General features: G+C 35.4%; 1 protein-coding gene across 1 annotated transcript; it reads left to right on the top strand.

Annotated features, from left to right (window-relative positions):
- Positions 1-9149: 9149 nt before the first annotated feature.
- On the top strand, positions 9150-12043 carry LOC143594456 (TMV resistance protein N-like). Its single transcript, XM_077073771.1, has 4 exons — positions 9150-9677; positions 10379-11492; positions 11578-11865; positions 11951-12043. Exons 1-4 carry the CDS (start codon positions 9151-9153, stop codon positions 12041-12043), a joined length of 2022 nt encoding a protein of 673 aa, XP_076929886.1. The 5' UTR covers position 9150.
- Positions 12044-13634: the final 1591 nt, after the last annotated feature.

A 13634-nucleotide genomic window follows, 5' to 3' on the forward strand; every position in this document is an offset into this window, starting at 1 on the left:
TCCCGCTTTGTTCTTGTTGCCTATGAGGGATCGTGCATCAAATGGTTTTGGTGCTTCCGTACTTGGCTGAAGTCTTGACCAGATAGGGCCTTTCGCATGTCTATTTGGTCTTGGATTTTGAAACTCAACCTTAAATTTTTGTTTTGAATTACCACTTCTCAACGTTTTCTCAGTGTTCGCATACACCTTTGCAGCAATCATGAGATCTTCCCACTCTTTTGGCATTCCATCTCTGCCAGTAAGTGTGCGGAATAAATCATCACATTTGACGTTCTTTCGGAAGGCAGCGCGAAGCATGTCTTTACTAATTCCACCGATGTTCAAGCTCTCATCATTGAACCTGGTGATAAAATCTTTTATAGACTCGTTATCGCGACGAACGACATCTAAAATTTCTGATTGGTCTCGAGTATGTTTCTTCTGTTGACTGAACTGTTGAGAGAATTTCTTCACTAAATCGTCCCAGCTAGAAATTTCGCCGTCCGGTAACTTTTCAAACCACTCTCTTGCTGCCCTTGTTAGTGTCAATGTGAACATGTGACACCAATAGGGGAGCGTCCAACCACTAACACCACCTACCACCACAAAGTTCTGGAGATGATCACTTGGATCAGTCATACCGTTGTATTTACTTACCGATGTAGGTATTTTAGCATTGACAGGAAAAGGCGCTGTGGCAATGCTTGCTATGAACTTTGATTTTTCGGCGAAGGCTGAGGGCCGATATGGTTTGGTGAAGTCTCGTTCACCGTTGCTATGGTATTCGGTGTGGCGGACTATGTCATGCGGACGACTGCTTCTCGCCTGTGAGCTCATCCTACTATCCCCGGTATACTTATTGTAATCTCCCGGGTGGTAGGATGAATCGTAACTATCAAACTCATTCAAATAAGATGGTATCCGCATGTCTATGCGAGGAGGAGGGCGTAGCCTCGGTAATTCGCCAAACTCTGGCTCCGCCTGTTGGCTGTAACGAATCTGACTTCCTCTCACTATTGGCGGAGGAGAAGGAGATCCCGTAGCGGGTTCCTCATAATCCAAAGTGCGAGCGTGAAGTAGTTCGTTACGTTTTTTACGCTCGTATTCAGCCATCAAACTTTGTTGTTGCACGTGGAGCCACTCTTCAGGGGTTAATGTTCCTCTGGGTCTAGAATTACGTTGATGAGATCTCGCCATACCAAAATCACCTGAATCGTTTTCCAAATCCAATTCTGGTCGTTTCCGGCGAGTTTCTTCCGTAATTCGTTTTTGACCAAAATTAGAACCTTCCGGTGCCAAGGCATGTCCCATGCTAGTGGGAGTGAGCCTGGTTGGTGTTGTAACATTTTCTAGGGTAAAACCCCCAGGTGTCACCTCAGTGATTCGTGACCCCGGAGTTGTGACACGTTCAAGAGTACGGCCACTTGGAGTCGTAATCCGTGCAAAAACACTGAGACCCAGAGGTGCTTCTGTGTTAGTTACACGTGAATCTGGTGCAGGGGTTCCCGTCGGCCCTTCAGGAAGGTTACTCATATCAAACGAACCAAAAAACCAACGGAGAAAAAACTATGCAGTTCTAACACCAAAACGGATGGCGCCAATGAAGAAACACGGATCCGATCCCCGGGTATGGGTCCTGGATCCAATGAGTCTACAGGGTAAAGTACGATAATTACAACTAAGATATGAGTAAGATTTCCCAAAGTCCAGTGACCGGAACCTGCAAAACAGACACCGTGAGTCTCGTTACAGAAAGAACAAGAGGGGGGGTCTTCCTGTAACCACCCTTCGGCGTGAGAATCAGTAACGTTCGTAAATGGAGAAAGTACTGAAGTAAACAGACTAAGTGTAGTCAGAATGCAAGTAAATGAATGAATACCTCATACCGTTTGACAAGGTATTTATAGCCAAAGGATATAGGAAGATGATTGGGCCAGTTGTCCTCTTCCAGAAGATCTTTGATAACTTCCTGGACGCGTGTCCTCTTGTGATAGGTTGAGCTATACGTCCCATGTGCATGGGTATAACAACATGGACACGCGTCGCCCAATGATAGGATGGATTGCACCCTAGCCATGTACACAGTTATAACAAACTGGCCAGGTGTCCTTTATTTATTGGTTGTTCAGTCACGTATTCCCCAAGTAAGAATCATGAACCTTCTTTTAGAGAGTATTTGAGTTATGACAGCTGTCCCGATGGCCTTGTCTTCCGGACGTTTAGGCGGACAGATATCCTGTCCTGCGGATGACTTTTGAGGATGCCAGGATGCTTCCGCATGTGTTATGAGGACGTTCCTCCTTATTCGTGATACGCGGGTGATCCATGTGTCCTTCGGGTGATTTATAAGAGGATTCTCTGTGACCCGCGGGTGGTACTTAAAGGTATTTGGGTCTTTTTGGTACCCTACCTCTACACCACCGATGTCAATCAACCAACAAAATTTATCAATTATCATCCCGCCTCAACGTGTGGGTTGGCGTCAACGCGTATACGAAAATACACGTACAACAATAAACAATATCCTCTGGATGTGTCCGGGTCTTGTACGCTTCGATGGCGGTTCATCATCTGGCCACTTCGGTGGCAGTTCATCATCCGACGTGGTCGGCGATCGCGCTATCCTACAAACGGACACCATCCGGTATGTGGGTATTGGAGGCCACCATTGTAATGATTAATTGAATACCGGATTTCCACTCACGGGGTGTTAACTGGTGGCTGTCCGCGGAATGTTTTGGCAATGTGGGCGGCCGCGTAGGCAGCGCCTAAGATGATGCCATGATCATGTTGTTGTTTCCGTTCTGGTGGCGATTTGTTCAGATCGGGCATTTTAAATTTCTTCGGTTCTTACGCTTCTGCGGGTGCTGCTGCCACTGGTGCTGCCCGGGCCCGTGCTGCCATGGCTGCAGCAATGCCGTAACCTGCCGCTATCCTTTATTCTTGCGTGTGCAACCTCATGTGGCCGGCCGTTTAACGTCTGAAAGTTGGGGTGAGGATGGGATTTGGGGGTGTATTTATATGTTTGGATTAGTGGCGGTTAGCGGTTATTTTGACGGTTAAGAGGTGGCTATGTTGGTAAAAAGACAACGGTTGATGGAGTCGTTTGTTTGGTTTTTAAGGTATTTTCAAAAGGCACCAAAATATTAGTTAGTTATTTACTTTTACACGATTTATCATGTAGGATTCGGTTATTCGGATTATTTTATTTTATTATTATTTTTTTTTGTCTATGGTTTAACAAAATGATGGCATCCAATTTTAAATGTAGTATTTAGAGAAAAAGGTTGTAAAATATGTTTGCAACCAATTCTAAATGTAGTAGAGATAATAATAAAACCAACATTTGAGTGAAAAATCTATATTTAAAAAGTGCAGGTTGCATCGTCTTCATTTTCCTTGGTTTGCAAAAATGTGTACGATTATTATATCGCTTGGTTAATATATTTAACAAAACATTGAACACATTTTGTAAACAATGCATATTAGAAATTTTAAGTTAGAAGTACTTAAATTAGTTATAGAAAAAAATTAATAATTAATTTAAATTTTAATGATGTTTGAGTAATTAACCGTCTATAATTATATTTCATATTGAACATTATCATTTATATAAAACCCTACTCGGCTACTTTTGTTTTTTTTACTCAGTAACCTCTCCAAATCAAATCCCCAACTCCTTGCATTCCCAAATATGGTTCTCAATCCTTTAAAGTTTAAATAGAAATCCATACCTTAGTCACGTTCGACATCGAGGGTAACATTTTTAAACTCTACAATCGATTCAAGCAATTTTTCTCTACCATGCTCGTATGTTTAATTTCTCCCCCTTCTCAAGAACTCTTTCTGATTCAAGATCTCCAATTATCTTTTCTTTTTTCTTGTTTAATCGCAAAACAAGGACGAAAGAAGCCACCGCCACACCACTACTATCGTCAAATTCCTTCATCTTTATAAAACAAAGTATTTATTTTCTACTCACGCAGTCTTATTAGTTCTCAAAAAATCTTCATAAGCATAACATTTACATCAAATTCTAATTTGACAGTAAATTGAAATCCTAGGAGAATACATATCCATTGATATGTGCATATATAGTTTAATTATCTTTTAAAACATATATATACAGACAGGAAATATTGCTTAACAAATTCAATAGTTTTGTAACAAACTCAATACTTCACATAGACTATCATAAATTCGACCAAAATAAAAAAGATAAGAGAGGTTTATTATCAAGTTTTAAGAAATCATGAAAGTATTTATAAATTTTATCTAACAATTTGTAAAATAAAATTACCAATCCCCATTTTTGGTAGCTTATTAGTCGGCATCCATTCAATCTTCTTAATTCAAAAGTTTCATTCTCTACATCCAATACCTAGCAGCCATAATCAATTTTGATTCAAGCTTCAAGTTAATATGATATATGATGATATGATCCTCCTGTTAATCTATCGCCACCAATGATTTATTTAACTTCAACAATTGGTTTTTAATAAAAAAATTAACGGATGTTCATGTTTCAGTCTAAATTAATTTGATCGTGAAAGAAGACATACAATTATATAAATTGTTTTACAATTTGCAAAGTTTGCACAACCCATTTGATAAATAATCGACCGAACCGGCTCTGGCACAGAACCAATTAGCAAGAATTGACTTTACCGGTTTACTATAATAAGGTATGGAACATGTTCTACTTTTATACTTATAGCCATTTTTTGTTCCGGTTCTGATTCCGATTCAGTTCTTACGGTTCCAAACGTTGCACAGTGCCCTAGATATGATTTATGGAGAAAGTTAATTGCGTCATTTGTGATTAGGAAAAGTACGAAAAGTCAACGACTATGTTATGAATTATGTGGAAACTAATTAAAAAAAACTTTTGACAAATGTCAATTACGGAATACCCATTTACCGATCTTGATTTAAAAAATGAAAACAAGAAAAAGGGTTTTAAGATTGAAAAATGTACCAAGTGGTGTAATTAAATGTCTAGTGGCAAAATAAAAACTATATATTTATAATCTATATCTATTATCTATGATTATATATAAAGGAAGAGTGATGGACAACCAAGGTAATTTCACAATTACATGACAAGGACAAAACCGACATTTCATCATTGGGTATAAAAAGTAATTTGCTAACACTTGAATCCACTCTTAAAACATTTGGTACAACTTGATGAAGCTTTGGTCGTTATGAAATCAATATTCCATTGTTTATTGTCTTTTAGCTAATATTTAATAATAATGCACAAATAATTAATTATATTATATTAAGTTCATATAATAATGCATTCTTAATGATGATGATGATAGTGATAATTATTATTAGATAGTGATAATAAAAATACCTAAATATCTATATGATCTATCCATACATTTATAGTATACTATTATCATTATTATATTATATACCGTTCAAAAAAAATCATTATTATATTATATTATTATTATAAAACATGAGACAATGGTAGGGTAGTGTAAGAACCATTTTCTTAGAGTTTTACATGATATTTTATGCACGCGGTATAATTTTATGTAATGGTCTAAAGGGAAATCTATTTTGATGTGAGTTTGTTAGTTTTAGTGATAAAGATCAATATCCTTATTATATCACATAAGTAGCATTCTATAAGAAGAAATGGTGGTGAAAAGGCATAAGAATTTTGTTCTATTTTTGAATTTTGGAAGTGGTAGGTTTGACTTTGACAGCCTTGACGTGAAGTTAAAAATTTGATGTGACAATGTTTAGTTTGTATCAAAGATTTATAACTCAACAAATTCATACATGAAGCAATTCAAAGTTTATCTTATCTAAAGTCTATCTTTTAACCACTATGAAGTGCTTTGACTTTTAAAGTCAAACCTGTTGGTTCATACTTTAAAGGTTGGTGTGAATGATAAATTGATGCAAAGATTGATTTCTGTGAAACCAAATGGCTCTAAATTCTAATAGGTTAAACGTTTGTATCAAAATTTTGTTTTTAAAGTTTAAAACACCGATTTTGACTTTTAACAATACAAGTTTAGGTTTATGGATCAATGGTGACTGAAGAGCAACCACATGTAATGTTGATACCCATAGAATAGTTACTAACAGGGTATGGGCTTTATAGACCGAGCTCGTCTACTGGCAAACCGAGAAGCCTGTTAAGCCCATCATGCATCACCCTAGAGCTACTCTCTCCTGAAAACATGGGATTAAAGCTGAAACCAATAAAGACCCGAGTGTCATCACCTAATTCTAATACCATCGGAAGGTAGAAATTGTTTTTCGTGTTAAAAAAGAAAAGAAATCGATCACGATGCTCGCGTACACAGTTTGTTGGTAATTTTTGTCATTGTTTGGTATTTGTCATCTAATGTAGATATATACGTATCTAATATATGTAGATGTAGAGAAGAAAGCGGACAAATATTGTTTTAGAACAGCAGACATATTCATATATTTGTTGGATTGGTGACCATAAAACAGACATTGTATTTGGTAAAAGGAATATGATGCATTTGTTTATTTCATTGTATTTGTTTATATATTTACTTTCTCTTTTGTATATTGTTAATGATATCTCATTTTGTTTGAGTGGAAAATATGATAAATCTGTATGAAACATATCGAGTTCAAGGGTTTAACAGATGACGTAATTAAAGAAGCAACTGCAAAAAGTTGCTAAACTTATAGCGAGTGTAGAAGTTGTTGTTTATGGAAGCGAAAATTGTGTTCTTGATTCGGTTTGGTTTTGTGAAGTGGTTGATTATAAGGTTGCGAAACATTAGTAGAGGCAGAAGCTAGCAGCTACTGACAATGCTTGTGGCAGCGAAGACGGTAGTGAGTTGTATTGAGTTATCAATTGGTAAAATCTCCCACTTCATGTCAATGGGTAAAATTCCCCACTTCACTTTATAAAAAAAGTAAGAATTGAAATAATTTTATTGGAGTTCGTATAAAATGATAACAAACATTCAGACAAAAGCTATAAAATTACATGTTATATTTAAGAGATTTACATTAAAGTATTCAACTATGAATTGGACGGCCAAGGCTTGCTCAAATACCCCAACAACAAGCTATTCTGAAGGAGTGAGCCGATGGTCTATGTATTACATATTGCTACACTTGATCTTAGTCTAAAGGCCAAGAAAGGTTTGCCCTTATCTCTTCACATGTCGTCTTTTAAATATGCAGCCCTCTTAGTTTGTATTCTCACTTAGACAATATGGGACCTTGATTTACTTTTGCTCATTTTGGTTGTTTTCTCTCAAAACTTTATCATATCTGATAAAACCTAGCATTTAAATATTATAAAGTAATGTTGATTATTGTCCAGTTAACTATAATGATATCAGCATTCTTTCTAAAGGCATCTTAATAAAGTTTTGAAACCGATTATGTTATTGCTAAAGGAAATTCAAGTGTGATGCATACAAATTACCAACTATAAACTAAATATTTTGCTAGGAAAACCGAATTAGTTTTTGTGATATGGTTTTATAAGAACCTTTAAAGTTGGTTACATATAAACATAATTTGTTAGTAATAGAGAAAATCAAAATTAAACATAGTAAAATATCATAACATACGTACTTGACATGTCCCTCAACTTCACTCATTTTATGTAAATTTAAAGAATAGTTATACATGTACCTCCTAATACAAAACCATGCCAATTACGTCATAAAAACGATCATTTTTTTCCATTTAATTTGAGTATCGTATTGATATACTTTTTTTGTTTAAAATATTAACATGCTACCTATTAAAACTGGCAACATATCAAGTCGGGGAAGCTTGGGATGTGTAAAACTGGATTACGGTCGGAACAAGTCGAAAAAAAGAGGTAAATTTGGTTCAGGTTGGTACGGGTTTGAGTCGAAAGGAGTCAAATTAGAACAAGTTTCAGGTTAGAACGGTGTCGGGTCATAACGGGATTCGGGCCAAAATGGGTTACCTTAAATAATTATATATTTGAAATTACGGTATATTTAAGCTTCGTTTATTGATTTCGAACTGGTTACGCGGATGCCATTTTTTACATGTATCGGGGCAGATAAATGCGTGTCCAACACCACGTAACTCAATCTTGGAAAGCACCATGTAACTCAATCTTGGAAAGTGCTCAACCCAACGCCCCGCACTAGATCAACGTGAATTACGGGTGCGGTGTCGGTTAAGCATGTTTAATGTTGGTAGCGTGCATTCCTGTGTTGGTTATGCGTGTATAATCTTCCGTTACACGCGTACTAGCTTTACACGAGTTACGCATACAATTTTGGGTTACGTGCGCACCGTCATCAGGTGACGCATGTACCGACACTTATTATGTGTTACACCACACCAAACTCTACATATCAATACGAGGGGATAATTTGTGCGAACCCGCGGCACAGCACGGGCACTTAGGCTAGTTAGTATTAGTATATAATATAACGTGAGGAAACTTGCCTGAACGTTCCCCATGCTGACTTTGTATGCCCAAACCCTCTGCTCCCACATATTCTCTTTCGATCACCACATACGATTCCAGTCTAACTCCACCCCATAATAGCTCCTTCCGATCGTCGTCACTCAGGTAACATAACACAACAACTAACTTTTATCGTTTATCTTAATTCGTTTAAATGATAGTATTATTTCATACTTGCTTGTTTCTGATTGATGATGTTATTTTTATTATATGAAGTTGATAATATTTTCTAAGTAATGCTATGTTCTATTATTTGTTGTAATACTAATTAGATACCAAACCGTCCTTTGGCCTGTGTTGCAAGGAAGGAATCTTAGAGTGCAAGAAAAGTTTAATTAAGTTCTGGTTTAATCATCTGTTTAAGTTAATTATTTATTATTGGTATTACTTAAGTGGATAAGTAATAGGAATCCTTGTTATGATTGTTGTAATGAAGTTTTAAGTTATGTTCTTGGTTAACAGAATTGGAGAGTTTATTCCAAAACTAATCGTTTTTTACCCAAATACGGTTATATCAATTCATCCCCTTGATTATTATGATCTGGGTCGATGGGCATCCTTTGGTCCGTTGGGTGTTTTTAGTCGATCATTTCTTTTTTCCTTTTCAGTTTCCTTATATTGCTATGTTATGCTAAACCATAAAAGTGGACAGGGCTTTTGAAACTTTTACGAAGCAGCTTGCACTACTTTAAAAAATGAATGCATTCTCATTATTTAAGAAGAAAAGGGATCAATGTTCTCTTGATGATGAACTCGAGTCATCATCTAAAAGTCCAAAGAACGACATCTTCATCAGTTACTCATTTGAAGATATTGGCAAAACCTTCATAAGCCACCTCCGGTCAGCGCTTATTCGCAACAGTTTTACCATATCCGACCACACCATGCTCCCTGTTGGTCAAAATATGCATTTAGAACTATTAAAAGCTATCGAGGAATCTGAGATGTATGTTGTTGTATTCTCCCCTGATTACGCCTCTTCTGTAAGAAGCCTCGATGAACTGGTTGATATTATGGACAGCTTCAACAAGTTTGATGAAAAGAAAGTTGTTCCGGTATTTTATAAGGTGGGGCCGTCTGATGTTAGAAGTCAAAAAGGTCCCTTCATGGAACCTTTCCAAGCTCACCAAACCAACACTAACTTAGATCCACTGAGAGTTCAAGAATGGAGACAAGCCCTCAAAGATGTCAGTCAGTTGTCTGGTCTTACCTTGCAAAATGGGTACTTTTCTTCACCTTAGTCTTTATTTGTTACAAATAAGTTTAGTAAATAACATGCTGATAAAGACCAACATCGCTTATGTATTTTCCCAATCTTGTTTTCGTGTTTCTATGTTTGAAACATTTTAACTAAATGGTGCTTTTAAACTGAAATGCCACTAAATTTGAACTTATGTTGTCTACACATTCATATTTTATTACTGAAGTATGCTGGTAAAATTCACGGTCCATGATTTTACAAGGTAAAAAAGGTAAAGACAAGCTTTATTATAAAAACCCGAGTACTACAACTTACAAGTATTAAGTGCATTTAATCAGCACACAGATCTAATGCACGAGTTAATGTGAAACTAGTACAAGCATTTCAAAGGAAAACGTTTGAATAATAAAAACCTTAAGTATCTGTTTAACACGTGCAAAAAAAATGATAATAACTTGAATCGGTTATAGGTGGTCGAAAGCATTTATCTTACAAGTAACAGAAACGACTTAGGAAAAGAAGTACTCGTTAAACAAAAGTGTTTTCTCAAATTTTCAAAAGCATAATGCAGTGTATGTCATGTAAAGGTTGATGTGTTACGCAAGTTTATATTCATCAGTAACATCATTGACTAAAAGTAGTTAATAGGTCAGGGCATGCTGTTTTTAGAGATGATACAAATATACAAGGAAATTTATGAATTTCTCTCTGAAATTTGGCAGGGATGAGGCGGAATTTGTATTGAAAGTTGTTGAAGAACTTGAGAAGATGCAAAGACCGCAAGAGTTCCATGTTACAGACCACCCTGTTGGGATAGCGTCTAGGGCAGAAGAACTCATCTCAACATTAAGGTTAGACCAAAAAGATCGTGTTTTGGTTGTTGCGGTATTTGGAATAAGTGGAATAGGTAAGACGACTATTGTCAAAGAGGTGTTTAACAGAAGTGCTCCAAGTTTCGATCTTAGCTGTTTTCTTGCGGATATTCATCACATCTGCAAGGTTCCAAATTGGAAGGTTAAGTTGCCAAAGGCGTTCATATCTTGTCTAACTCATGAAAATAGGTTCTCAATCATGAGTAATCATAATGAAGGTGTTTCAAAGATAAGAAGGTTGGTAAGTCGTCGAAAAGTTCTTTTGGTCCTGGATGATGTTGATCACTTTCAGCAGTTGGAATCATTAGATATTTGTCCTAAATGGTTCTATGAAGGAAGTAGAATAATTTTGACAACGAGGGATAAACGGTCCCTTGGTAACATACAGTGTATACCGTACCATACAATGTTGTTAAACAGAAGGGAATCACTCAACCTATTCACTCGGCTTATGTTTGTAGGAGACAGCCATGTTAACCCAAAGTTTATAAAAGAAGTTGTGAGTCGTGCTGGAGGGATTCCCTTGGTTCTTAAGGTATGGAGTAGCCATTTTAAACAGTATGAAAGGGAACAATGGCCAAGCATAATGGAGACACTGAAAGGAATCCCGCATGGTGATGTTCAAAAGCAGCTCCAGTTGAGCTATGATTCACTTACTCCAAGACTCAAGAAGTTGTTTCTCGATATTTCTTGTTTCTTTAATGTTGATAGTGAAACGGTGGATAAAGATTTAGTTGTCAAAGTATTAGAGGATGAAGACTCAAGATTCTTCCCAAATAATGAAATTCAATATCTAGTTGATAAGAGTCTTGTTGAAATAGAACAAGGTGGTTTTTTTAAGATGCATCATGCGATTAGGGAAATGGGACTAGAAATTGTCCGACAAGAAAATGAAGATGAGCCCGGACAACGTACTAGATTGTGGGATCAAACAGATGTGATGCGTGTATTGACGGAATGCTCAGTATGATATCTTGTGTTTATGATATTATATGTACATTAGACAAACACTTAGTAGCTATAACTCTCTTTCTTCATATTTTTAACAGGGAACAGAAGCAGTTGAAAGCATTTCAGTGGCATTCTTTAAGGACATGCACGATGTAACTCTGAATGCTTTTGGAAAGATGAGCAATTTGAGGTTGATTTTTGTGTGGATTCATCGCTATGATAGTTTATCTTTCCATGACGAAACGGCTCACTTACTTTTCAAAAAGTTGAAATACATGCACTGGTTTCACTTCCCTTTTAAAAGCTTGGACAATTTTGATATGTGCAATGTTGTGGTTCTAACTTTGACAAAGAGCAGATTGGAAACACTTTGGGAAGGAATCAAGGTATGACCTTAATTGTCATTTGTATTTCCCATGCCCTTGGTTATACCTATATTATATCAACATACTCTTATCCATCACAAATTAGAACAATATAACAGTTCAAGTAAATTGGACTAACGTGAAAGTTGGAGCTGAGCAAACCAAATGTTACAAAAACTTCAAAATGATTCAGATATGAGTAAGTATCAGACCATTTTGTATATAACATAATATAGATGATAGTCAATTGTATATTATTTATTGTATATCACCCAATGTAACCCTATTCTACACATGATACAATGAAATCAGTCCCTGGTTTTACAGTAGGGAAACAAACCAAGTTGCTCGTGAGCTACTTGAGATCAACTCGCTAAGCTCGAATCGAATCAAGCTTAAACAAGCTCGAGCCAGAAAATATGTGTGTTTAATACATGAGCTATTGTAAATTAAACAAGCTGAGCTCAGGCTTGGATTTTTGTTAGTGTATAAGGGTATCGATATCAATCTAATGAAACAAAAACTCTTTATTTTTTTATTTTTTTTAGTTTATTACAACTCATTAACTAATTCATATGAGATTGGTTGTTTTCCATTTCGGTCAACAATTTATAAGTAAAGACTAGATGATTATAGATCTAAAATGAATCCTTTTTATCGGGAAAATGTACAAAATGACCTAGATATATCTTTTATCAACTCATGTAACTCTTTAACGAAATTTATTAATAGTCTCATTCAAATTTATAAATTGAATTTTGTTTTTTGTTTTCTCAAGTTTGATTAAAAATAACTCAATTTATTAGGCAAAAGTTTATAATAATTTTGAGTATTTTAATACATAAATGAAGTACATAATATGAAAAATAGGGGTGTTCAACGAATCGAATATTCGAATTTATTCGAATCGAGTTATTCGAATTTTGAAATTTTAAAACTGGATTCGAATTCGATTCAAATTCGAAATAGATTCGACAAATTCGATTCTATTCGAATTTAGAATAGCTAATTCGAAAATGAAGTTCGAATCGAATTCGAATCAGTTCCAATCAATTCGAATTCAGTTAAAAAAATATATTTCAATTTCAAAACCACTATAAATTGGAGTTTTTTAACAACAAAAAGTAAAAGTCTATAAAAATAAATAAATCATTTAAAGTTATCAATTATCCAATTACAATAATTATTAACCAAAATGATATAACTTTCTATTTTTAATCTCTATAACTAAAAAGATTTACGTAGTTTATCTTTTCATCAGTATGAATATATATAATAAAAATAATATGTATAGTTTGAATTCGAATTTCGAATCGAATACGAATACAAATTTATAATTATAAATTCGTATTCGATTCGAAATTCGATTACTAAAACCGAGTTCGAACCAAATCGAATTCGAATGGCTGAAAATCAAATTCGAACCGTCAAATTCAAATGCGAGTTGAATCGAATTTCAAGTTATTCGAGTATGATTCGAATGCTGAACACCCCTAATGAAAAATAAAGGACTTTCTAGGTTCTTTATTTATGTGTTTATTTATTTGTAGCAAATACTAAAGAAGTAAAGATATAACTTTGTAAGTTGAAATTACTCAATTATAGAACCTTATAAATTTTTAAATAGCCTGCAAGTAAAAGAAAGTATAGAAAAAGAGGGAAAATGAGATGTACTCCGTAATATGTATATCTCATAGAGTTTAAGAAAGGATTGAATGAATTGGTGATCCTCAATGTGAGGATACACATGAAATAAATAGACAAATAAGTTACACTTGAGTACATGAGCA

The sequence above is a fragment of the Bidens hawaiensis genome, unplaced genomic scaffold, assembly GCF_021521415.1.
Source record: "Bidens hawaiensis isolate Kalapana, Puna unplaced genomic scaffold, B.hawaiensis_p1.1 tig00043653_1, whole genome shotgun sequence".
NCBI classification, from domain to species: domain Eukaryota; kingdom Viridiplantae; phylum Streptophyta; class Magnoliopsida; order Asterales; family Asteraceae; genus Bidens; species Bidens hawaiensis.

Bases quoted from the DNA above. Each gene is read 5' to 3' on its own strand.
- LOC143594456 (XM_077073771.1), top strand. From the start codon at position 9,151: ATGAATGCATTCTCATTATTTAAGAAGAAAAGGGATCAATGTTCTCTT. The intron at 11,493-11,577 runs GTATGATATCTT...TATTTTTAACAG, and splicing joins GTGTATTGACGGAATGCTCA to GGAACAGAAGCAGTTGAAAG. The intron at 11,866-11,950 runs GTATGACCTTAA...ATCACAAATTAG, and splicing joins CACTTTGGGAAGGAATCAAG to AACAATATAACAGTTCAAGT.